Source organism: Channa argus, chromosome 18 (genome assembly GCF_033026475.1).
Source record: "Channa argus isolate prfri chromosome 18, Channa argus male v1.0, whole genome shotgun sequence".
Lineage (NCBI taxonomy): Eukaryota > Metazoa > Chordata > Actinopteri > Anabantiformes > Channidae > Channa > Channa argus.
This window is the reverse complement of record NC_090214.1, coordinates 11413952-11441331: the sequence shown is the minus strand read 5'-3', so window position 1 is coordinate 11441331 and position 27380 is coordinate 11413952. Positions and strand designations below refer to the sequence as shown.

The 27380-nt window shown below is 38.3% G+C and overlaps 3 protein-coding genes across 3 annotated transcripts; 1 reads left to right on the top strand and 2 right to left on the bottom strand.

Annotated features, from left to right (window-relative positions):
- Positions 1-1520: 1520 nt before the first annotated feature.
- LOC137103931 (TBC1 domain family member 10A-like) lies at positions 1521-9288 on the bottom strand. Its single transcript, XM_067484690.1, has 9 exons — positions 8691-9288; positions 7263-7362; positions 6719-6826; positions 6245-6351; positions 6043-6157; positions 5678-5743; positions 5053-5242; positions 4445-4599; positions 1521-4303 (listed from the first exon to the last, which is right to left on the bottom strand). The coding sequence occupies exons 1-9, from the start codon at positions 8864-8866 to the stop codon at positions 3902-3904; spliced, it is 1419 nt and encodes a 472-aa protein (XP_067340791.1). The 5' UTR covers positions 8867-9288; the 3' UTR covers positions 1521-3901.
- A 1458-nt stretch (positions 9289-10746) lies between these two features.
- Positions 10747-18982, bottom strand: LOC137103368 (protein phosphatase PTC7 homolog). The gene is made up of 6 exons (XM_067483654.1): positions 18419-18982; positions 16971-17150; positions 15747-15945; positions 14936-15059; positions 14683-14812; positions 10747-13814 (listed from the first exon to the last, which is right to left on the bottom strand). Exons 1-6 carry the CDS (start codon positions 18618-18620, stop codon positions 13756-13758), a joined length of 894 nt encoding a protein of 297 aa, XP_067339755.1. The 5' UTR covers positions 18621-18982; the 3' UTR covers positions 10747-13755.
- A 1370-nt stretch (positions 18983-20352) lies between these two features.
- On the top strand, positions 20353-24903 carry LOC137103364 (calcium-binding protein P-like). The gene is made up of 2 exons (XM_067483646.1): positions 20353-20518; positions 21035-24903. The coding sequence occupies exon 2, from the start codon at positions 21039-21041 to the stop codon at positions 22419-22421; it is 1383 nt and encodes a 460-aa protein (XP_067339747.1). The 5' UTR covers positions 20353-20518; positions 21035-21038; the 3' UTR covers positions 22422-24903.
- Positions 24904-27380: the final 2477 nt, after the last annotated feature.

Sequence of the window (27380 nt, the reverse complement as noted above, 5' to 3'; positions counted from 1 at the left end):
GCAGTGTGGGTGAATGGGTGAATGGGAATCAACTTTGTAAAGCGCTAAATAAGTGACCATTTATAACTGGGATCAGTTATATATCAGTTCATGCTCATTTAGACTGCTGTAGAAAACTGTTTAAGAAAAATCTATAAACTTTACATTTAAGGGACTGAAAACTACAATAAGCGCCTGAACACTGATAAGTGACTCATTTCAATGTATACCTGAAGGAGAGAGAGATGCAACAAATAGGGTATATTGTGGTCTATGAGCCGCCAACCCATTTACCTGAATAAACATTTGCGGCAGCACAGTGTAAAGCTTAACGCAAAGGACAATTAAGTGTGTGCAGTTGTGTGATCCTGTCTCATGTTATATTAAACTGAACAGCAGAATAGCTGCAAGCCATTGTTTACAGTTACACTGTGGTCCCTTGGTTGATTATGTAGGTACATTTGAAAAATCTAGGAGCATGAAAAGTGACTGTTGGGCTGCAACACAGAAGCAGCAACGAACTATTACACTTCAAAAGCTACAAGTTCTGTGGTTATGGGGGCACGTCTGGGTCAGATCTCCTGTGGAAATCAGCCATGAAGACAGTCTCCCATTACACACAATTTAAACAATGTCCCTGAGCACCAGAACAGTGAGAGACAGATGGGGGGTGGGGGTGGGGGTGGGGGTAAGGAGGGGTAGGGTGCGGTTGGGTGGGTTTCATTTGGTGTAAAGGGTGGAGTTGGGTTACGAGAATGGGCAGACAAGTAAGCATTGTTTACAGATAGCAAAAGGCACAAAATGGATGATGAAGACCAAGATATACAAAAATGCACTAATGACAGACAAAGTCAAAACAAACAAAACACATAACTACACATAAATAGAAAAAGCCACTGTGATGGCTGGGCGGGAGTCGCAGGAACTGTGACATGAGGAAACACTATCATCTCACCATCTCTCTATCATGTGATTGTCGGGTGTAATGCAATAAAATGCTGTTTCATAAATGACATATCTCTATTTAAAATGAGTGAAAGGAAGACTAACAATTAATTTGGTAACGGTAATACAATTACACAACATTCAAACTTGTACTAACATAAATAATGTGTTTGTGTTGAGGTCTGACTGGTTTGGTAAATTAAAATGCAGAGGAGAGCATTGTTGTCTGTGATGTTCTTGGACTGCAGCTGAACTTCGTAGAGGAAGAAGTAGACTGCAATGAAGAAGAAGGCCTGTATACACGCAGAAACTTCCATTCAGAGACCAAAGGCAAATGGATGCGTGAGGCGCATTGGACGGTGCTGTGGGAATTCGCCCCATTTGAGATGCAAATTCCTCAAAGAGCTGAAAGAGCCGGAGAAACAGGTGTCCAAGGAAGTGTGCTGCTGTGCAAGCGAGTGTGGGTGGGTGTGAGAGTGCTGAATGATAACACAGGGTCTATTGAAGTCCCGCTTGTTTAGTCCAATCTGTGTGGCACTTGTTCTTCTGTCTCATTTTCTTTGTTTAATATTAAGTAATAAAATAGGAAATTATGGTGGAGCTTAAAACATTTTTATTTTTAATCTATTTTTAAATGTCATCTGGTACAAAAATGTATATGTGAAAGGTTGGTTTTAAAGCAATTCAGCAAACACATTGTATATAAAATCTTACACACGGAAAAAAAAAAAAAAGCATGGTAAGTTGGAAATTTACATGTCCCAGACCAAAAAAATGTTAAATAGCAGCTGGTTTGATAATGATTGAGATTATTTGTTAAGTATTAAAACAGATTAACAGAAAAAAGAATCAACATAAAAGTTCTGGATTTTGCCTGGATGGCACCATCTATATAGGTAGTATAGAAAGCTCAATAAATGTTATGCATGTTAGTTAAAGGTGGGTGGTGTCTTGCTACAGCTTAAAACAGAGTCATGGCAAGATAGACAAAAATAAACATGTAGCATATACTTCAAATAGAATAAATCTCAACAGACCAACACATACCCACAACATAACCATTTATACAAACTAGACAGCAAACTGAATAGCCCACAGCTACACAGAGAATTGCTAATTATGCAATTTGCAGACGCATTGTTTGCTCTGGCCCCAAATACATTGTTCACTTGCAACATCATTTGCAATTGTCAATGTCATTGCACATATTATTTGGCCATTACCTGGGTTTATGGCTCTCTTGACTTTTAAACCTTTTTTAACTATACAAAGCTCCAAATATTCAAAATACTGTAGTGCAACTTTGTCAATTCACATTTTATGTTGCCTTCATATAGGATATGTTCATTTAAAGCTGAACTATAGCAGTTTTGTCAACAGGGATATCATTCTCTAATTTGGGAGAGTACTTTAAAAATATTTCTATTTTATTCAGTGAGCATTTAAACAAATCAAAACAAAATGACATTGCAGAGAAAGCCCAAATCATCAGTATTTGATTTCATATCCATGATTGTACAAACACAGCTTTGTTTAAGTTTTTCTCAAAATGCAGTAATGCCAGACTCATGTATTCATTCAGAACATGAACATTCAGAAATATTTAACCCCATGCTCTTCAAAATGAATAGTAAAATTACTGTACAATAATATGACAATAAACTCTCTGGAAAATATACATCTTAAAAATATGTATTTAAAATCTTTGGCTTTATAGCAAAAGAGTCCCTGCACCTTTTTCCTTCATTTCAGGGTCCCACAGCTGGTGTCAGATTATTGCTGCTCACAGCTGAGACTGAGACACAATCTAATGGCGCCCTCATGTGTTCAATAACAGTAGAAACAAAGTCATGGATGCAACGTGACAGCAGACTGTACTTCTATGACTAGCAAAGCAAAATAAACACAAATCACTGTGTTAGCAACAAAGTGACTAACCTAGGTAAAAGGTGAGTTTTCATCTGACCAAATATCAAGGCAACCAACAAATAAAATGCTGTCCACCCACCCCTGTTCTTCAAATATTAGAAGTTGTTCCACTGAAAAACACAGTTGGTAGCCCTATTTTTCCAGTTGTGTGCTTTTAAGCAAATGCAATAAAAAACAAATTAAGTAGACGTAATTGAATGAATATTAGTCAAACTTTGAACGATGAAGCCATATTAAAACAAGAAGGAAATGTTGCTGTTTCATGTATTTTTGAGGCACATTATAGCCTTGTCAGTAAATATGTGTCAGTGTATTTTTAAGTTACATGATTTCTGGTCATTTCACAAAATATGTTTTCTCAATATGTCACTGTCATGATATTCTTGATCTAACTTCAACATCAGGCAAGCATGTCAAAGTTTTTACATGCGGAAATTGAAATCATGCAAATAATCAATTGGATAGAAACTTACTTGAAGAAGAAGACTTTAAAGGCAAAGCGCTCTTTGAAGAGAGCTCATCTCTTTAGATGAGTTAAGTATAATAATAAGAACACTACTTTGAATTAGTAAATAGCTGCAGTAGCTGTTAACAGTGAGTTAGTGAGTGTGTACATCCCTTCATGTTCAGTCATGTGAAACTGATGGCACCATACACCCACATGTTGAGAGTACAAAGTGCAGATCGTCGCCATCTGCTGTTGCTCCCTGGCATTTACACATTTATGAGTTCTATTCCATTTTAAAACTTTACTACAGACTCATGGTAACAGTACAGTAAACACATAGGAAACTGAAAATGTGCTGCATATTACAGTAAGTCCTCAGTATTTTGAGCCATCACAGTTTTGCCAGTTTTTAAAATGAGATTAATTTACAAAAAATAATTTTATCCTCTTCAATTCCATAACCTTTTCTGGCATTTCATGAGAGAATAATGTAATTTCCCTAAAACCTGTCTCAGTGATGGTTCAGTCACAATGAGCTGTGACTGGGAACTGTGTCACTGTGAAGTTAGTAAAGGGTATATGGAATGATAGGCTAGCCTGTTACAGGTAGGTGTCATGATCTGCACTGCTCAGACTCTCTTTGGATCCTTGTATGGTCAGGTGTTTGAGAAGGTTTGGTAAATCCCTGGCAGGAGGAGAATAAACTTTCTCCTGTAAAGGCAGGATTGTTTTCTTCAGCTTCTCTTCTTTAGACTTTCTACTTTCTTCTGCATCTTCTGTTTTTACCTCATCTGTCTTGGGTGCTAGGGGATATTCCACAATGATGGTGGGCCTCTGCTTCAGGTCCTGTCGGCTGTGTGGCTCTGACGTTATGATGGCCTTTGCACCATGCATCCGTGGAGGGGATTTACAGGATAGATCCCCATGAGTCTCCTTCCAGCGACGGAGCTGAGCTTGATGTTCCTTCTCAATGTCTTTCTCAGACACTGATAACTCTATAACCTGTAACACAAGAGGTGCAAATCATATGCAAAGTTAAATAGGGATCCTGCATTCATGAGGACAGCGGAGGATGCAGTAGGTGCTGCGCCAAAACAATAAGATGGATAGCACAGATTACGACAGTGGCAGAGTAAAACATACCTCATGCACCAAGAGACCTTCTTCCATGTACTGTGGCTTAATAGCTCGGAGTAACTCCATTGTTTCATATAGGCCCTGAGAGGCTTTCAGTTTCTCTTGGGATCCCAACATGCTTTTCAGGAGGACCAGACCCACACGGAAGAGGATCTTGACCCCTGAGAACCACGTCACATTAGACAACATGCAGCTACAGCAGGAGCCATTAGAAACCTGCACAGATGTGCTAAAATCCAAATAATTTCAACATCATAAAAGTGAAAACTAAATATTTTAATGCAAAACTATGAGGTTGCCACTTAAATTTAGATTTGGTGCAATAATCTCAGAGTATGGTGGGCTTTTGCAATTTGCATATTCCTTATTACAAACTAAAACAATATGCAGATTTTATGTATTTGCCATGTATTTACAGATGAAATTAGAGGATAGGATTATGACGGGGTCTGTTGGAAAATTAAATACCAATAGTGAGTATTTAGCAAAATTTTTGTACACATAAACCACTTGAGTTAAACTGGTTGGGGAGATAATATAGGTAATTTAAGGAAAACATATCAACTGAATGAAGTTAAAGTGAGTTATTAATATTTGGGAGTGGGTCATCTCACCCTCACAGAGGAACATGTCCCAGACACGCAACACTGAGGCCCAAGGCAGAGTCCGGGAGAAGGCACACATGAACCACTCAGTCATGTATAGGATGGGTTCCAGCTTGTGCTTCTTCAGGTGACGGTGGGCCACAGGAGACACCCGTCGCAGCAAAGCGTTCAGGATCTCTCCATCCAGCTGGATTGCCTCCTATGGTCAGTGAAGAGACAACACAATCTATTATATTTTTCTAATTAGCTTATCCTGATCCTGGGAAGTTTTGTACTATCCCCATGTAATGTTCCCTGATCATAAAGTTTACTGATTATAAAAAAAAAACTGTCAATTAATAAATGTTGTGCATTATGCATTAAAAAAAAAACATACAATAGTGACAACATCCAGTACAATAATCTAAAAGAAATGTAGTATTCCTATAATATGAAAGTATTTTTTGGTATAGATGTGGTAGTATATTTTTATAGTAATAATTTTAGTAAGATACAGCACAAAGGGTTTGGGTTGTAATACCCAACATCGTGAACCCTGTGAAGATGTAATGCTCTTAAGTTGTACTATGATGTTCTCAAGCTTTTCTCATGATTTTTATAATGACATGACCATGTATCTGCTCGGGTCCCTTACCAGCCCTGTGCTGTAGTATCCAGGAAGGTATTTCTCACAAATTTGGACAAGAACCCAGAAAGCATCCTAATATTAAGAGAAGAAAAAAAAGGAGAAATGAACTGTAAAATTTAACAGTAAATGTGGCATTTAATGATACAAATCATGACTATAAATATGTAATAAACTATGAACGATGAAAGATCTACCTGAAAAAAATAATGATTCTTTCACACTCTGTCTTGTTATTTCTTTTACCATAATAAAGTGAGTATCCTACTACAATTTATTATACAATAGAGAAAAACTCTAGGGTGTGTGTGTGTGTGTGTGTGTGTGTGTGTGTGTGTGTGTGTGTGTGTGTGTGTGTGTGTGTGTGTGTTCACCTCTGCTGGCAAATGCATCAGGAGTACAGCAGCAATAGGAGCCTGAGCCTGACAATAACCCTCTTCAGGACGATGCACAGTGTAAGCCTTTAGTACACGGAGCAGGTCCTGCTGTCTGCACGAATGAGCACATAAAAATATATTTGAGAAACTCTCACACAGACATGAGCAAAATAATTGGCATTCAGATGGTGGCACCTACCCATGACCTCCCCGTGCTGCAAACATTTCATGGAAGGGAAACTGTCGATGGAGGTCCCTCTCAATAATATCTACCCATTTGGGATCCCCTGGATGCTTGTCAAGTTCCTAAAGCACACATCATGTCATTTTTTGCAACAAAAGCAAATGTTACATTTTTGGATAAGTTCTCACGTGCCACTTTTTAAAAAGCAATTTAATAGAGCTGTGAACTTCTGGAACTTAAAGATTCAGTAATGTTACGAGTCTTGTACACACTATTGCATATTACAGACAACGAAAACTCATGTTGTCGGTAATCTGTAAACTAGATACAATTAACAATTAATCATATTATATCACAATTATATGTTTTTATTTAGCTGGTTACAGCAAAAGGGGTGCAGAACATTACAATTTTAGTTACTATGGTGTTGTCCCAGGTATAAAGAGGCTACACTTTAATGTAGTCAGGGATCACGAATATGCAACTGACCAGAAACTTTCCCTGGTTTTGTTCCCTTTTCACTTTTCCCCCAGTGAGGTACAGCCAGGCCCGGCCACGCAGGGATGGAGGGATGCCTTTTTGACAGCGCTCTTTCACCTGTAAATATACACATGCAGTGACTCAAAAACCTGCATAAAGCAAGAGAATGGGAAAACCACGAATGGTTACAGACGGTTCTAACAGGAGTGGTGGTTTCTGGGTTTTTTTTAATATATGAAGTGTTACCTTTGTACTACTGTATATGTATGTTTCTTTAAATTTCCTTTACATTTTATATTTGACACCTTCCAAGATTTTTGCAGGTTTGCTGTATTCTGTGTTTTATTGGCTTTGTTTTGTAGGAATCAACTGTCATATAAGTGTGACCTTCAACAAAATGCATAGAATAAATAATGGAACTATGTCCATAGCTTGAAACAGACTAATCCACATAAGGATAAAGTCCTGCAATGTGCCTATTTGAAGAAATACAGAACTTTAGGCTGAGAAAATAATTAATTCATATATAATTTACAGCTAAAATGCTGCAGACCTTCTTGTGTTTTTTGGCCATCCACTTGTCCCAGCTATTGAGCATCTCCAGCCATTTTGCCTCCCTCTGCCTCAGCACCTCGGTAGGGATTTCTTCAGTGCTGTAAAGATTGGAGAAACTGTCACTGATAAAAAATATATTGGCATAACAATCTGTCTCTGCATTTATAGTACTGTCACGCCCCCTTACTTAGGAAAAGAAAATCATGTCATCAGAAAGACAGACACAATGACTAATATCTTCGTAGTTCATAAAGGAAACCTACTCTCAGATAAACCAGTAATACAAGCAAAAAGCAAAGAAAACAGGAAGCTTTGAAAGACATTTCCCCTAAAATCTCCATCAAAAAACCCACTACACACCTACTTCACTATAGTCCTAATGAAAACAAGAGATAGCATATTGTCATACATACTCATACGCATTTATTAATTCAACCACTGTTCTCAACTCTCTCCCACTCTCTTCTCCCCTCGTCCTTGCACACGTTAGTTGCTGTGTAAAAAATTAGAAAAATTCCGTCAAAGTTCCAGTTGAGTATCATAGCCCCTTTGTCATGTCAACAATAATGTTTTCCAGACATTTGACTAAAAAACACATTACTGTAACTCAGTGTTTTGATCCAACTTTATTTAATGTCTATTGCCCTCTTCAACTTTGTCCAATAAATGTTAGATGACACCTGGCTAAACTGACCCAAGGAGCATTTGCATTAACAGACTGTCTTTAACCATTAACTTGCCAAACCACAGCCAAGTAACCTTGTTTGTCTTCATCTTTATTCTCTCCTTCCCAGTCCCTCTGCAGGCAGCGAAAGGCAGATCTCTGTATTTGAAGCCCGTGGGAATGCTTATCTTATTGTTTTAATGTAAAAACAAAATGCGATTCGTTTATATTTATTTGAAAAACGATGCATCGTTTAGCCCTAGTTATCACCTACAAGTAAGTCAATTAGTAATTAAGTCAATTATTTCAGGTCCCAGGTGTTTTGCTCTTTATTTCCACAGCACATATATAAATAACACAGGTTGACCAAAGTATTGTAGATTTTTTATGTCTAAAAACCACCAACCACAGACACAGAAAAATAAACTCAGTCATGACACTTGAACTTCACACAACCCAAAAACATACAGCAACCTAAAGGTTTGGAACAGTTGGTGCAGGTCATATTAAACTAAGCTGTATATGAGGTAAATGATCTGATGATCTAATGCTTAACTTCTTCCACATTCTGATGTTTTTCCAGATGTATGAGTGACACTCATCACGCGTGTGTGTTGTGTGTGAGGTGAACACACAGGTAGATCTGAACCACCTTTACCGGTTGTACCCGTCTTCGGCTAAAAAGCTAAATGTCAACTATGCAGCTAGCAGCCTTTGAAAATATTAGCCAAATACCGGTACAAAGAGCTTCATAAAACTCACGAGTCCCCGGAGTACTGCTGGGCTCCACCAGTGAAACCGTACTTGTCCACCTTTTTCTCCACGGGGATGGCGTTGCCGTTTACTTCGGGTTCACAGGAGCTGCCTTTCCCATTATCGGTCAGCTTCTCCATGCTGCCCCGCAAATCAAGTCCATTGCCCTGTTCGGTTTTTGCCATTTATTCAACATTTATCTAGGCAGATGCTGCCCGCGTACAGTGTCTTCATTTATCTTCGATCCAGTCTTGACTGCTTGGCTAACAGTTTAAAACCCTCCATGAAGACGTCTGTTGTTAGCTAACCAACCATCGTTACCGTTGCTAGGAATATTTACTTCCTAGCTGTCAGCTAGCTTGTTAGCGCTAAAGAAAAGCCATTTGTGTAGTTTGCTTAAAGCTAAACTACCCCGAGTTGGTCGCATAAATAATGTTTATGCAACCCAGCATTACCTGAAGGGTAATCCCAGCTTTCTTAAAAAAAAAGCCTTCATTAGGAGCTATAATACCTGCTTGCTTGCTCCGACACTTACATGCTAGCATCACACAACTATCAGCTGACACAAACCTACTTGAACCAGAATCTCTGCCGTCAGCAGGAATGCGGTTAAGCTGGAGCCGATTAGAAAATACTTCCCTGGCATCCTGTGACTCCCTACTGCCACCTGCTGCTGAAAACCACACACTCTATAGCCCCGATAGGCTTTTTTACAACTTATGAAAAGTGCTACTGCTAATGCAGTACATTTCAGAGGGATGTGTTGCAGTTTTACTCCTCTATTATACAGGTATAGTTACTACTTTACATTCCAAACAATCTTCTTGTTCCTTTCATTTCCCTTGTCGGAGCTTTTGTCAATTAGACACACACACACACACACACACACACACACACACACAGTCACTTTCTTCCTCTTGGATAACTTATTCTAAACACATCTTTAGAGACCAAACACGTTTGAGAACTATTATTAGTTATCTAAATTAGTTATCTAAGCTTATATGAAGTAGTTAAAAGTAGCTCCACCTCTAACTGCAGAGTGTTGCTTCCACATTTAGAAATTAGTAACAATCATTTACTACATTGGTCACAGCAGACAATTTTTCTGCTTTTCCTACACACAATCTGAATTTTGAATCCTGGACTTTTACTTGTAAATAAGCACTTCTACATTGTAGTACTGATAGTTTTGCTTTAGCAGACAATTTTAAGTACTTCTTAAAAAAACATTTAACACACACAATGTGCTCATATACAGTCAAAATTGTTCCCAGAGCAAACTGTGTTTTTTCCACAGTAAAAACCTGAAACACTGGATCAGAGCTGTGGACGGCAGAATATCAGGCATTGTATAACAACCTAATTTGACATGCAGTAGTTCCCTTCTAGCCTATGTTTAGCAACAGAATAAATATACTTAAAATGATCTATGTTCAAGTTACTTTTACTGATATAATAGATAAAGGTAGTCAGCACGTAATGGAATTTGAAGACTAGGAGAAGGGAAACTGCCAATCACATACGTTTCTGAATACAGGAACCATCTTTCACTATAAAACAATAGTAACTTATCCGTCCTAGAAGTGGAAAACAATGCACCTCCTTGCCTTTTAGGCTTAGGAAATGCTCCATTATGGAGTTAATTTGTGTTTTAATGAATTCCAGTCAAACTAAGCAAATTTTCTTTAAAAAAGTAAAAACATACAATGCAAAGTGGTCCATCACTTTTAGAGTGTTATACAGTAAACCAATAGGTTCACAGAATTATGAAGAAGTACAAAATGAAAGTATTGCACAATTATAATTCAATAAAATAATAATTATAATTCTTGAGTAAATTAGTTTTGAAATGTAAACTTAATACTTTTAAGACTAACCTGTAAATGTACATATTTTCTGAATATTTACATAAATAGAACTGCATAAAACACAACACTGCTAAAAGGTAAGATATATCCAATTAAATGTCATAATTAAAACTGTGTGATGTGGTTGCTGTGGGCATGTGTTTCTGAAGATAAAACTGTTGAAACATGAAATGGCATCATTAAAACAATCATGCTAATTTAGTATAAATACTAGTCTTTATTTAAATATTGTACATATTTTTTTAAACATATTTACATAAATTAGACCTGCATTGTTACACTGTAGACAGAAGTGCATCTTTCATACACACAAACATTGCTTGCTGAAAAGAGGACAATCATACCATACGGACTGCAAAAGCACCTTTAGAAACGGCTTTACAAGACAGAAAGATGGGGGGCAGACCTCATTTACATCAAACACCAGGCAACATGACCAACACACAACAAGCTTGCAATGACAGGAAAGGCCTCTAGATTACAGGTCTTGTTAAGGCTGAAACTGTGCTCACCCTCATACTACAAGTTCACAGCACCATTACCTATCTCGCTACCCTTATTCCTGTATATAGCTTACATCTCTGTCAAATATAGGACTATTTTTTTTAGTTGATACAAGCTTTCAACATAAGCCATTCTAAAGACAGGAACTAGACTAAAAATGTGTGAAATTAACTTTGTGAAATGGTGCCAATAACTATCACAACCAGGTAGTATTCAAATAACTGTCTCCATTATGTATAATGAAAAACACCAGTAAAATCTGTAATATCAGTCATTTGTTGTACTGCTGCTTCATCACATACACAAATTGTTTGTAGAATGTTGTTCTATTGTAAGACACACAGGAACCAGTGGATTCAAACATATGGCAACAAATGTACAGTTTTAGCATGACGGTTAAAAGAACAACACAGTGAGAATATTGGTCTTTTCAGTAGGGCTTACAGAGCAGTGCCCCAGTTATGTATTTATATATGGCTTTCCTTCTTTGGTTATACTTTGTTACAGGTAACCATTTACATATAGCTTAAACCAACAATATGATACAACCCTTGTTCTCAAACTATTAGCATAGAAAATGCATTTAAATGTCCCTCCGAACATGTCCACCCACACTTTCGTCCATCGCATAAAATTCAGAGCACAAAGAGTTTACAGTATTGCTGTATGATGTTTGTAACAAGTATTATGACATACTCAAAAATGTGTCTTTGGTGCACCTGCTCTTATACTATAAAAACAGCTGTCTAGACACAGTGGGAAAGCTGTAGGGTGTCCCTACATGCTATCATGAGAACAACTGGATTATAAATGTTGTTTGATTAATGGAAAAATTCAATTCAGCATGAACACGCACATACACACACTCATTACAATCACAATTATCATTTATATAAATCATGTCAAGTTATATACAGACATCTGAAATAAAAAAAGAGCAGCAAGAGCAAAAATATATAAGGGAAAAAATGAACAAATGAAAAACAACCAACCAACAACACACATACACCCAAACCCAGAACATCTCAATCTTATCTAGATCTGGATCTTTTTCACTTCTGTCACATATAGTATTTCATGTCAGCACACACTTTAAAAATCTTCAATTCTTCTGTAAAAAAGAAAAACTCTCATGCCTGACCCATCATTGCAGTTGAAAAGCATTCCCAGATACCTGTCTTAGATTTGTGAGATAACAAATATTAACATTAAATACAACACACATTTAAAACACATAAACAAAAACTGAACATCCTTCCTGCAACAGTGATAAGTCATGACATTTCTGGTTCATTTCAGCAAATGGAAATGTGGGATTGAAAAAGATCACTTCAAGATGACCCTCCAAAAATGAAAATATACTCTAATGGCTGATTGGAGTTAAAAAATTAAAACCACTGACAGTTGAAGTGGTCCTTGATTATATTTTTACAGTGGCCCATGTGAAGGGGTGAGATATATTAGGCAGCAAGGGAGGTCAGTTCTTGAAGAACAAGCAGGAAAAACTCACAAACTAAAGGATCAAGGAGCCTTTTACATTGAACAGAACTGTGATGGCAGAACATCTCCAAAACAGCAGGTCTTGTGGGGTGTTCCTGGTATGTATTGGTAAGTACCTACCAAAAGTGGTCCAAGGAAGGAAAACCTGTGAACTACAGACAGGGCCATAGGCACCTGAGGCTCACTGTGTGTGTGGTAAAGGGTGGCACATCCAGTCTAATCTAACAGAATAGCTATTGCAGCACAAACTGCTGACAAATGTAATGCTGGCCATTAGCAGTTGTCCAAACACACAGTGCATCACAGCTTGTGGTGTAGGGACTGCACAGACACAGTTCGATCATAGTGCCCACGTCAGTTTTAATGTCATAGTTGATTGGTGCATTTATAAATAGGTATCATCTTCCATAACTGTAACAAAAGAGCTTTGCTTTAATGTTTTAAGAACAAAAGCAAAAACAACTGAAAGACAAAAAAAAATATTTACAACTTATTAGCATGTGCGCAAAAAGATCCCTCTTCAATGTAAAAAACGGATTAATCTTCACATGTAAGCACTAGTAACTGTTATCTTTATACAGATTTCAATGATCTGGGAAACTACTAGTTAGCTTGTCCATTGTTCATGTACCCAAACCTCCAATAATACTCATTTATTCCCACTGTCAGCTTCCTCAGTCAATCTGTATTTTTTGTTCAAACACATTTAAAAAAACAAATTTAGAAATAGAACAAGACAGATTTGTCAGCTCTATCACAACAAGAAGCCAAAACCAAACAAGCCAAACCCATGGCTTATTCCTCTTATCAATTTTTATAAACAACCAGATTTTAAAACCGCCGATTAATCAAAATTATCCAGGACTGTCTCTTAGACAGCTGTATTGATGCCACACATTGAGACACTGCAGGGTGAGAGGAAACCTCAGCCTGTCACACTCCGCTCATGATCAACATGAAAATATCCTAGCTGCCTGCTTTCCCCCCTCAACCATTCAAGCACCAAAACAAAACATAGGAAGAAAAGAAAATATTACATAGATGGAACCCAGTCCCACACTGAGGAGTGTGTGTCATGTTGGTGGGCCTCTCCTGTCAGCCCACAAAACACAGTGCTTTTTAGGTGGGCTCCAGGTAGAAGATTCTGGCAGACATGAACAAAGGATTAACTCCAGAGAAGCACAGTCACACTCACACTTTTAGTCTGTATATTCAGCTACAATGGACAGCAGCACTGTGATGTCATCTGGCTTTCCTCCTGTGGAAAAAGAGAAAAAGAGTTTGAAGAACTTGCTGTGGCAATCCTAATCACAAATTCATGCAGAGCTGGAAATTTTCCCTAAGTCTATTTGAAGCTAGTAGCCACCATGTGCCAGAGCATTAAGGCATTTGCTATTTAATTTGGTTCCATACAAAGGTTGCAAAACTAATGCCTTTTGCAATAAATATAATAAAAATGTTTATTTTTCTATCCTCTTATTCATGTAACAAATACTGGACTAAAAAGTTTTAAATATAAGCTCTTAAAATAGTCGTAAAACCTAAAACCAGAAATTACAGTTACAAAAAAAATACAGCAATAACAGGACCGACGATTAAATTTTTTTTTTTCACATTTATATGTTTTCATAAAGAAAATGCCCATTATTTATTTAATGAATGTTTGTGTAAACATGGTGTTCTTGGGGCTCTGACCAGCACCAAGCAAGACGTTGGCAGTTAGCAACATCGGGCCATCCATGAGCGTCCCTCAGCCAAGTTCCTGTGGTGTGTCGCACACCATTGGCAATAGTCATACCCCCATCAGTCACTTTTTGGCTGATTCAACATGTAAAATTCAGCATGTTTATATGGCACTGGTCCGGTTGGTGAGAGAGCCCACTCTGATAGTCTGTTCAATTTAGCAAATTAGTGGATGAGAAGAGACCAGTGCCAACATATCCTCACTTAGAAGTCGCTATAAACTGTATGTGGTGAATTAAAGTGGTTTGAAAATGATAAACCAATACTGCTTTGTTTACACTTTCTATACACGTGGTCTGAAGTTATCCACTTAATCACTGCTAGTTCTTTTGATAATGGCTTGGTGTATAACAGCTCTAAGGGACAAAACACAGCATGCTTACCCCTAACATTCAGGCCATTGTCGCAGGCAAACTGTGCAAAGGGAGACATGTAGTTGGGGTCATAAGCAAGATCATGAGCTTGTTTTGCAATACTCTGTGCAGTCTGCAGGATGCTGTCATAGTTGGTAGCCTGCAATTAGAAGTTAAAACGCATTAGCATGGAAAAAACACATTTGTTCCTGTATAATTTTTTTTTTTGTAGATGCGGTGCAAGTGTTACAAAATGAACATGCTGATATTCTCGAAGTAACACCTTAAGCTTTTTGAGCTCCTGAAGAATCATGTAGTCCGGCATGTTATCGAAGAGGCCGTCTGTTGCCGTCAAAATGATGTCGCCAAGCTGCACGTCGAAGGAGGAGCTGTCAGCTGCTTCAGGACTAGAGGAAACAGGGGGCATGGCAAGAGCAGTCACAAATGAAGTATGCAGAAGCTGAGGTGCTGACAACAGTCTCCACTGGTGAATTAAGCACTTCAGAAGTCACTGTGCCAAAGTGGATAAAGCCTGGGCGTTTAATCTGACAGCTGACTTGAAAGCCATCTGGCCCATTTGTCCTTGCCAGACCCAGAAGGTTCTGCTTGATATTGCTGTAATTAAGACTCAAGATTTATTGGTCCTTCACATTGTGTTATTGCTTGTTCTCAAAGGTTTTTATTTTAGGTGACATACCACTAAGTCATAAATGTACTTTGTTGACTTGTTGAACACACAATCTTACAAGATTGAACAAACAAAAACAAGTGCATTACAAAATGTTCATACACTGTTAATCAGGCTGTCATAAGATTAAAAGTGGATACATCCCTCAACTGTCTTGTGCTTGAGATATTTAAAGAAAACATTGTTGATACTACTTAGTGTACACTTTGTAAATGCCATTGTCTAAAAAACAATTTGTGTTGCTACCTGGATAAGACAAACTCAGGTAACAGGCTTCTTTATCAGGTGGATTTACAGGTTCTTTACTTGTATTTTTCTACATGGCACAAAGCCGGATTTGTTTCTTGTTCCTAAGTAGCTCTAATACATGACTTACAATACACATATCTAACACACAGCTACTGACCTGTCACTGAGCACCACCCCCTCAGCTCCTGGAGGAGCAATAGACAGCTGAAAAGGTGTGTTAAAATAGTGCTGTTGCTCGTCTGACCGATGAACAACCTCTCCTCCCCGAACAACTAGGAAGCCTGAGTCCCCAAGGTTGCACGTGTGTAGCCGATGACTCCGTCGATCCAGAACCACGATACAGGCTGTGCTGCTTCCTATAAAATGATAAAAGTAAAACAACATTAAAGTTATAGATGAAAATCAAGTTTAAAATTAAAATGTGACTAATGTACACATACAACCATTTATATTTTGTAGAGATAGAATAAAAAAAGGGCTTACATTCACTTTAAAAAGAGGGAGAATGTTACGCAGCCAATGAATTACAAGTTTGTGTGCACCTTCTTTGTGAATTTGATGCTTTCACAGTGGGTGTGTAAGATGCAATTTTCAAGAGACCTTGCACCAAAGGGGGGGGGGGGGGAGAGAGAGAGAGAGAGAGAGAGAGAGAGAGAGAGAGAGAGAGAGAGAGAGAGAGAGAGAGAGAGAGAGAGAGACCCACACAGCCACACACAGGTCCTTGCTTGTCCCACATGACAAGTGACAGTACTTTAGAAATAATCGGTCTGAGCTTCCCAAAATAAAAACAGGCCATTTGACAAACATCAAGGGCAGAGGAGGTTAACATTTATTATCTATGCTGGTGGTGGGTCACAGATACAAAGTGTCAGAAGAAATGTGACTTGAGTCACATGTTTGACCATGCTTTTAAAAACTGTTCAACCCTCCTGCAGTGTCAATTACAGTTGGATTACTGACCTTTTAGAGCTTTGCAATGAGGCAATAAGTTTTGCTCCACAAGGTCATTGACTTTCAATTTCTATGTGGAGACATGATAAAATACAGAGTGTTAAAGTTACTCAGTTACCCGATTATTGTTACATTAGTAGGATGCAGGTATAAACTAACAGACGTCACATTAAATGTGTAAATACTACACCAAATGAAAGTCTGTGCCAACTTCTATAGATTTTGCAGATTAATTTATGGATATAAGTCCTGTCTCAACCTACAGCAGTTAGTGTTCATGTAAGTAAGGCCACTACTGACAATCTGACTCATCCTGCAGCTATGTTATTTATTTCTCATAGTACCGCGGTTCACATGGGATGCATGAGTCACTCCACCACTGACTGTGTGTTTACAGTAATGTATTGTCTTTGTGTTCTTGTGTACTCACCTAGCAAGGGAACTTTGTTCTGTAGGAGCTCATAGTATCCAGAGGTCAGAATACCCACTGGATGACTGGGAGTAAAGCGACCCTCCTTTACCAGTCGCTCACAGGTTCTCATTAGGGTGGCAGAGAACTGCGATGGGTCTACACCATAGTCACGCCACCCACCTACACCATCTGCTACACCTAATATAGAAAATGAGAAATTAATTTTCTAATTTAGTTACTGTTTTGGCATTCACATCACTTAACTAATGCTTTAGTTTCTGACATACTGGGTAAAGATAAGCTATGAGCATTGCAGAGCTGTTTAAGCAAAACATTACCCCTTGTCCTGTAATATAACTACAAATTCAATTACACGCATTTAAATGTGTGTCACCTTCTAATTCTAAAGGTGATCGTATTAATGCAACCTAAGTATATTCATACAGTACATGAACATTTGTATTGCTATGCTGAAAAAATAAATATATTATTCAGTTTGGAACAAAGTAGTAGCCCCAAGCAACAAAGATAAGTACTACCATGGCTTCCAGGCAGCCACTTCATACTTAGTAACGATGCAGTTTGAGGATTGTAAACAATAACAATTATAAACATAAAAGTCACAGACATAATATTATTTTCTTTGAATTGTAGATTGAGTAGAGTTAAAATGAAACTGAAATGACAAAGATAAAGCCGGGAATCTCCAGAAATCCGTCACCTTGCTGCTGGTGAAAGCAGCATTACATTTACTGTGATGAGAGTCTCTCTCAGTAAACTTGATTACATTCCCTACCATGACATTACTGCTTACAATGTGCGATACGTGAGATTTTGTTCCACTAAGATGGTTATTACTTCGTTTAACAAGACTGCACATGGCTTTTACATATACCAAACACAGTTAAAGTGACGACCAAGCCACGTGTTAAGTGTCCTCCTGTCAGTGAGGACAAAGCAAATGACACTGTGCTAAGCTAACGGGCTACTGACGGCACTAGCAACATGGCTGCCTCCATGCTCAACCATTCTGACCTTTGCAAGACATTGTACCGTTTCGTCTGAGACGTTGTAACAGAGGCTTTTGCACTCAAGTCCATCTTTAATTAAGGTTATCTATATCTCATTATTTAAACCGTTCAAAATCTTGCACCGCTGACTAGTAATCTTCGGTTGGAGCCTATCTGGGTGAAAGGTCATTACTGCTTAACATAAAGAAAACTGCCGATTATTTCACAAAGCCGCTGTTTGTGCAGAAAACACATTGACTGTAGGTGTTACTGTGTGCACATATCTTCTGTAAGCAGCTCCTTGGCTTCAAATGTACCAAAGACAGCTAACGTTAACCCAACTAACGTAAAGACTGCAGTGGGAAAAAGTTCTAGCTGTTTTGTCACCCGAGTACACAGGGTGTCTTTAATGAATTTACAAGACAGCTACAGTGTTTTATTTGACAGGGAGCTCACCTAAAACGTCAGCGCTCCTGTGACGCGCAATGAAGCAAGCATCATCCCCGTAGCACATTCCTTTCTTCAGAATCCCCTTCCGAAAGTCTTTACCGAATCCATAACTGGCGGTGATCAAGCTGTAGTCCCGACCGTCGGTCTGAGAGAGTCCACCCAGGACAGCTCTGGCTACCAGTCTTCCATAAGACAGAACGGATAACATCCCTAGGAAGGAGCAACTCTGACTTGATTTGAGCCTAGACACGCTGTCCCCCTCGCCCTATTCGTCCCGGCCGCCTGCCTGCTACACTGCTTCTTCAGATTAAACACCTGACTCGGCCTTTATCGGTCCATTCGTTCCAGACTGGCCCGCTTCAGCGAAATAGTAACTTGGCCCCGAAAGCTTCTTTAAAGTCACACAAAACGCCACCGTCCGGCCTGTTTAACGAGCTGTTTAAGTCATAGGTGTGTATTTCATGAACGCAGTTCCGCCGCTAGGCTCTCTCCTTCCCGACATATTTCCACCTTATACCGGACAGAGAGCTGCGAGTACATACGGGTGTTCAACCGTTATCAACATTGACGTCACGGCAAACCACCGTCATCCAATGGCGGAGCCGGGCGTAGCTCGGACACGCTGCAGATCCCAGACCAGCCGACGGCTTATCCGATTCAGTTGCGCAGCAACTCGGATGTGCGCTTGTTCTGTATAACGGGACCGAGCTACCGTTAGAATTTAGGCTAAAAAAACAATGCACCACTCAGCCAGTTTATTTTCCCAGGCACCGAGAACTAATAAACCGGAACCGACTTATTAATCAGTTCAGCAATTGACAGAAAATTAATTGACTATTATTCTCATATTTATTCTATTCTACTATTATTCCCCAAAAATCACCAGCAACAGGTCTTCAAATTAGATTTTTTTGCTAGTTTTCACAGTTTTCATTTGTTGCCTGATCCAATTCTGAAAAAAAAAGTATTTTCAGAAATTAAGCGGTCAAGAATTTCAGTTGTCTCTAGCAAAATGAAAGTAAAAACCTTCTTCTAGGTTTTTTGTCTAATAATCACTTGACACACAGAAAAATAAAAACCGATCACTTAAAAACAGAATGCTATGATTTGCAAATCTCATAACATATATTTTATTCACAATAGAACATAAACAATATGTCAGATGTTGAAACTAATATATAATATATAATATCATCAGAAGAGTCAGAGGAGGAATCTCTGTGCACAAAAGACAATCTTTAGGTCCTCAGCCAGCACTGCATTGGAAACAGACTCTATTCTCTACTTGACATCACAGCATGGGCTTAGGAAAGCTTCTAGAAATCACTGTATGTGAACACGGTTCACTGTGCAATCCACAAAGTTAAAGTTGTATTATGCATTTACATTTACATTTACGTATTATGCAAAGAAGAAGCCATATGTGAACACGATCCAGAAATGCTGTCGTGTTCCCTGGGCCAAATCTCATTTAAAATGTTCCGAGGCAAAATGGAAAACTGTTCTATGGTCAGATTGTGAATAAAATATGGGTCGATGAGATTTGCAAATCATTGCATCATTGGTTGTATTTTACGTGAGACAATTTTCATAAATACTCTGATCCGTTTTTATATTTCTGTGTGTCAAGTAATTATTAGACAAAAAAGCATTTTTCTTCTATTTAAGTTTACACATCGTCACAACTTCTTTGGAATTGGGGTTGTAAAATAATTAAGGTCCTAATTTTGATACATGTCTGCTCTAAAAGAACATGGCAACAAGATGGAGAATGGGGACCTGCCTTAAAGCTGTTTTTAGAATTTGTGATCAATGAAATTATCTGCAGATCTAAATAATAGGGAGCTGCGCCTCCGGAACCCCAGTGCCGTTCTGAATATATGTCGCTGATACAGCTCGTTCGAGCCGGTGTGCTTTTTGCTTCCCGATCATACCGGTGACCGTTATCAGTCTCCTTGACTCCTAAGACAGTTGCTGTGCACCAAAACGAACGCGCCCTATGTAGACGAAACCACCCTGATCCGGAGCTCGGAGAGGGGACAGAGACTAGCGGCCATCTATTGGCGAAGTATTATTGAGAAAACGAAAATAAACCACCACTCCACGGTAAGAAATTAACGCTAATTCATTTTTTTTAAATATAGGTGTATTATAAGTCTTTGTGAGAAAGCTCTACGAGAGAACAAAGCAGCACATAGTAACATTATTGTCATGGGTATGTTACAAGCGAATGTGCTGGATGTTTACGATATGATACGATAAGTGTTTTAAAATAAAATTGGTCTCTTTTTTTGGTTACTCGTGATAGCTACGGCCTTACGTGCTTATGAAACAAACTTAAAAAACATTTTGTAGGCAAATAATGAGAGAATATGAAAATGCGTCACTTGAACTGTTTCTCTATTAGGATACATTTTGAAGGACTTAATGAGCCTCTCTGCGGCTTTATGGCCTGAATATATAATATTATAATGGATACAAGTTGGTTATATGGCTGTTAAATGCTTCATAGCCACTGCCAACTATAGAATACCGGAAAAAGAGCATGGATACCAAGGTTTGCCTTTTTAATGCTTATTTTATTAATGAGCTTTATGTTAAAACACGTCTCACTCTCTTTAGGGCCATGATGGGGAGGTTTTGTGAAATGCTGCTTGTATCCTTTCTTATTATGACTCTCCTGCACACTGAATCAACTTGGGCTAAAAGAGGTAGCAGCAGCAGCAGCAGTAGTACCAGCAGCAGCAGCAGCAAGAAACCATCAAAACCATCCAGCTCTCAGCCAGGTAGCTATCCCCGACAGCCTCAAAGTCCCAATCGAAATACCAATCCATATCCTCCTGGGGGAAGTTACCCACACCCAGGAACAGGCAACACTAACCCAGGGGGGTATCCCAGACAAAACCCACCAAGTTATCCAGGGGCTGGTGGTAACCCTAACCAGCATCCTGGTAGAGTCAATCCTGGAGGTTATCCAAACCAGCCTGCAGGTGGGTACCCAGCTGCTGGAGGTTATCCTAACCAATATCCACCTGCTGGAGGCTACCCAGCAGGAGGTGGGTACCCCAACCAATATCCAGGCAGAGGTGGTACCGGCCAAGGAGGGTATAACCAGTACCCGGCTGCAGGAGGTTATCCTAACCAGAGTCCAGGAAGGAATTATCCTAATCAGTATCCAGCTGCAGGTGGTTACCCAGCTGCAGGTGGCTACCCAGCTGGAGGTGGCTATCCTGTCCAAAGCCCAGGTAGGGGAGGCTACCCTAACCAGGCGGTAAATCCAGGGGGTTATCCTGGTGGTTATCCTGGTGGTTACCCTGGTGGTTACCCCAACTGGAACCCAAATAATAAGATCTTGAGTCCACGTTATGGTGGAGGAGGAGGTGGATATGGTGGTTATGGGACGGGGGGTTCTCCTTTCTCTCGTTCTGTGCAGAGTATGGGATACCAGCCCAAATCTACAGGCTTTGCTAAAAAAGCCATGATGGCAGCCGGTGTTGGTGCTGTGGCTGGAATGGCTATTGGATATGGACTTGGGCGCTTTCCACGACCACATTTCAGTTTCCGCAACCCTGAAGAAGAGCACTTCTACAACAACTATATGTACAAGCAATATGGCTCTCGCTCCACAGATCAGAGAGACTTTGGCCGTGATTACGTCTACAAGCCTCCACCACGAGCAGTGACTTACGAGAGCTTCATGGCTAAATGTATGAACAGGACTGACCTTCTTAAAGACCAGGGGAACAGCTCTAACACTCCTTCGACCAACAGTGATAAGGAAGATGATGACACAGTAAGCATCGAGGAGATTGGATACCCCGCTCTAATTGATCAAATTAAAACCCGGCGATGTCTTGAAGAGTACATGGTGTATTCTGAAAAGTTTCTGCAGGAACGAAAAGCTGAAGAACGATCCCAGCTTAGTCACAGCAGCCCTTTGGGTTCTGGGGTGATTCAGCTTTTTACTTCCTTCTTTATGCTACTGTCCAGCATGTTCCTGCTCCAGTAAATTGAATCAGTCTTCCTTTCACCACACCTCAAATTGTTCCATTAAAACTGCATGTCCACCAATAGCACTGCTATTGTACATTTGGTTAACAGAACCAACCATAGCTGTCTACATACAAGCTCATTGAATTGTATTAAGTTGATCATCTATTGCCACAGAAAACTAGCAAAAGGTCACAAAATGCTGTTGTGTGTAGTAACTAAAGAATCATATTTTAAGAGGCAGGAATAATAAAGTTTTATAGTTAAGAGTTATTAGGTTTCTGTTTCTGCAAACTGCACTAGTTTATATGTTAATGTTTTCAATAGCTAATTTTGCATCTGGTATTTTGCACTTTTTACTTTCACTACTGAGGATTGAATGCAGAGAAAATAGATTCAGGGTAGTTTAGTTTCTGTGGCAATTTTCATTAGAATATATCTGTTACTGTGTTAAATAGGAATGTGACATTAAGATTTTTATGTATGTACAGAAACATATTTATCCTTTTATCATTACTGGAAAACTCAACAGATAGACTTTTTAATTGATTAAAAAGCAACTATTAGTGTGTTTCACCATATAAAGAATTTTACCTCACATGTTTTATCACTGGGGTTTTAAAACACATTTTGCAAGTGTAAAGATTGCTGTCAAAAAATTAAACGAGAGATGTTTTTCCTAAAAAACAGTCACAAAAGTGGAAAAAAGCAGAGAATGAGCACTTTTGTTAAATTTGGGAAAGTTATCAATGACTAAGGAGAAATATTCATTCCACAATGTGGTTTGACAGCAGTGATTGGGACTGATTAGGTTTGATGTTTTGCTCTTTTTGTTGTTTATTAGCCAAGAAAAGGCTTTTAGAGGACCATTAAACTGAGCATTCGCACATTTTTGGTACAATCACTTGTTGCTAATTGTGTTGATAAGTTTTGTGAACAGGATTTAACCATAGTGGCAAATGTGGGAAGGCATCTGAAGTAAGGATATCCTTGTGGAAAAATGTTTTTTATTCCTTTCTAACAAGTGTAACACCAGTGTCATACAAATCAAATTAACATAAGAGGGCGTCACACTAAGAGGAGGCCTACGCCTCTCATGTACATGCTTCTCAAACTATTGTTTGTTGTTCACCCGCCTTTCAAATAATACATTGCATGTACGTAATTGCTCTTGAAAGAAAGGCTCCATTAGTCAATATGAAGCTACTGCTGTGCAGCCCGATGTCACTGGTATTGTTGCTACATTGCCTGCAGGCATTGAAAACAAATGCTGCATTTGTTGATGATGGCGCCTGATGCTTTTGGTCTGTGCATCACATCCCAGTACAGACCTTGCTACACAAATATATATATATATAAATATGTGTACCTTTACATTACTCCTTTACATTACTCGTCACACATAGTCTGTTTACTGTCACTGAAATTGGATGCACTGGCTTAAAGCTTCCTGGAAATAGTGAAATTACAGATAGTGTTGCAGCTGTATCACAGTGTACAGGAATATGGCTGATGCATCTCTGGTAATTAATGTTCTACCTTTTTGACAGTTGTATTTGGTGAGTTGTATAGATACTTTGCCTTTTTTTGATTGGGACTTTACTATTCCAGCTGTTTTTTTTAATTGAAAGTTTCATCCTTTACGTCTTAGTTTTGTAAAGAAAACGCTATGTAAAATAAGTTTGCAGGCCATTAGTAATCCAGTCCCAGGAATTTCTGCCTAATGCTTTTTAATCCAGACTGCTACTTACATTTTGCAGTACAATGTATTCTGTAAAATTTACTAAAGATACACAAGTAATAAAGAATCTCTCTTTATGTACTGCTAGGTGACAAATTCATAATAATATGCCAATTCATTAGTTGGTTTTGTTTTTCAATAAAACTTACTGTAAAAACTATAGCAATCAAAGCTGCAAAACAAACGTAGTGGATTAAAAAATAAATTTCTCTGAATTGTAGTGGATTAAACATACAAGTAACATGAAAACAAAAGATCATAGTTGCTTACCATCTCTGGCAAAAGCCTTATTTTTGTATTTTGAGTTTTTAATTCACACACAGAATATTTAGTGTGTGATACTTTATATAAGTTGTATAGTATAAGTATAAACTGTCTAACAAGTGTAAAGTACAGCTGGATATTATCTTATGCTCCATTTTATACAGTCATTTTTGTATTTTATCCTTTTCCAGACAGTTTTAAATGTCATCCATTCTATTTTATCACTGAGCTAATTAGTGTCCACCCAGAATTTAGTTTTTTTTGGATTGGCAAAATTATTTTAACAACTTAAAAAAGAACACAACAATTTAAAATACTAATATCATCTGGGCTGTTGAGCATCTGTAAAGTGCACTTACTACCTTTTAGGTTTGGATATTCTGTATCTGCATCAATGTGCTCATTCATGAAATACTATGACTATTACATTTTATTATGTTTTGTCATGAATCTGTATGTGTATTTATGTGTAAAAATAAATAACTAACAAAATAAAGTTTCACTGCCTCAATTTTATAATTCACACTGTCCAAAATTCTATATCTCCCCTAAATTAATTAAATATTATACAGCTGAAGGAGATTAAGCTTACTTTACTTTTATGCGGTTGCAGTTCATTAACCATTTTTATGGCAAGTTACTATTGTGGTAAAATGTGGTAACATACCCATTTTGTTACTCCTGATGATAAAAGAACATTTGTACTAGCTAAATGTGAACTATTATTATTTTAGGTTTGAGTTATGCAACTTAACCCTTAACCCTACAGAATAACAATGTACATTTAGCTGGTACAAAATAATTTTATCATCAGAAGTAATAAAAGTGGTTGTAAAATAATTAAACTCCTTAGTGTTGCAGTTTGCATTCCCCTTGACACATTTCTGATGAAGGAACATTTGTTCTAGCTGAATGTGCATTAAATATTGTATATATAAAAAAAGTTTTATGCTCTTTGCCATTTCAAAATGAGGGCATAACGTTTGCACCCAAATATCGACAAGAATAATCTACTATTCTAGTTTACAAGTTCAGCAGAGAGCGGTATAAAATCCAGTAAGAGAAGCATTCACAGAAAGCTTCGGTAATCTTAAAAGCTTACTATGCATCTGTGGTTATTCTGAAAACTAACTGTAGCTCATATTGTCAGCCTTTGCAAGTATTCAGATTACATTAGATTAGTTGTGTGGGCAACCATACTCAGTCTAAATATATAACAACCAGGACTATCATAGTCATACTATACTAAAACAAGGACAGATTATTTGTTTGAAGAAGGTTTATTTGATGTGATTTCATTGTTGATCCAAGTAAACAGAGGTCAAATTAAATGTGTATTATCCAGGCTGTTATAAAAAAAGACACCACATATCCAATCATGACGAAGATGCTAGTTGTCGGAGCAGGTGCAGCTGCCTTAGCAAAGGCTCCCCAACGAGACTGGTTCTGAAATTCTTGGCCTTCCTTATAGTAAAGTCGTTGATTTTCTTCATAGGAGGCTGTCTTGTGGTCATAATGATTTCTAGATCCATGTTTTGGTCTACCAAGGAAACCCATCTTATACCCGGTGCCTGTGCCCCCCAGCAAACCAGCTGCTGCTGCTCCTGCCCACTTTAGACCCTTCTTGCTGAGGCCCTGGCCTTTGGAGGGGGGTACTTTGTTATCTTGAGCTTTTCCTTTATCCCTGAAGCCATAACCACTCTTATTAGATTTGTGCTGCACGCCAGGGCTTAGTGCTGCCATTACCAACAGGCAAACCCAGAGGGAGAGAAGCTTTGGCTGGCCACTCATTGTAGGAGGTTGGTGCCCTGCAAAAACACGTCTGTCAGAAGTGGTGAAGTACTCATATGATTTTTATTAGTAAAAGTATAACAGCACGGTAAAGAAATACTCTGTTGCACGTTAAAGCCCTGTATAAAAAATGTAGTAAAATTATGAAACTATTAGCTCAAAAAATGCCCAAAGTAATAAAAGTAAAAGTACACTGTATCTACAAATGCTGATTTCACATCAGTAAATATGATAATTTTGGATTTGCATTACTGATACATTAATTTGTTTCTAACTTAAATGTTGCAGCTGGCAACGTTGGAGTGTAGTCACTTACAGTATATGCTGTTTTTATGATCATATATTTTAGATTACTTTAAGTTCTGGTACAGTCCTACTTACACTCTGGCATTAATAAAGTCTTTTAAATATACTGTGTTTTGTAATATTTATCAAATTCTAAAAACGTGACATAGTTCTATATTTGCCTCCGAAGTCAAAATATACAGTGCCAGAAAATGAAGAAAAAGAAACAAACAAACTTGGACATGAAAATACTTTCCACCACTGACATGTTTGTTAGGATTCTTGTCTTGGGGTCTATTTTGGTTTTCAGTTTTGTTCCTTGATCTCCTCTGCCCCGATGCAATTTACACATATGTACACAGGGCTTAGTCTGCTCACACACAGACCACCTGCCTGCAGTTTCTTTAATTGGTTTCCCTTCTTTTGCCTAGCCCTGCCTTCTCTCATCTGCAGCAAAACACGCAGAGAGAATAGTCAGATGGTCTTAGAGAAAGCCTCGATTGGTGGCAGTCGATCGAGAGGAGAGCTTCCTAGAATGGGAAAACCAAGTGAACTCAAGCAAACTGTGACATCTTGGCACAATTATGTGTAATAGTAGTATTAGTAATACTAATAGCACAATAGATTCTCCATTTACTTTGGGGGAGATGTTGAGAGCAACAGAAAGATCTCCTAGAAAATATGAAATCTGTTATGTAATGTTAAAAATGTTTGGTGTTTTGGCATCCATGAAACACCTGGGTTTATATAATAAAGTAACGGAAATGGGAAATTGCCTAGAAATGGGAAAGAAACACTAATTATTCCAATCAGAAAACCAGGGCCAGTGAACTATAGACCAATAGTACATCACATATAGGTAAGATTATCAAAAGAATAAAAGCTAAAATAGTAAAT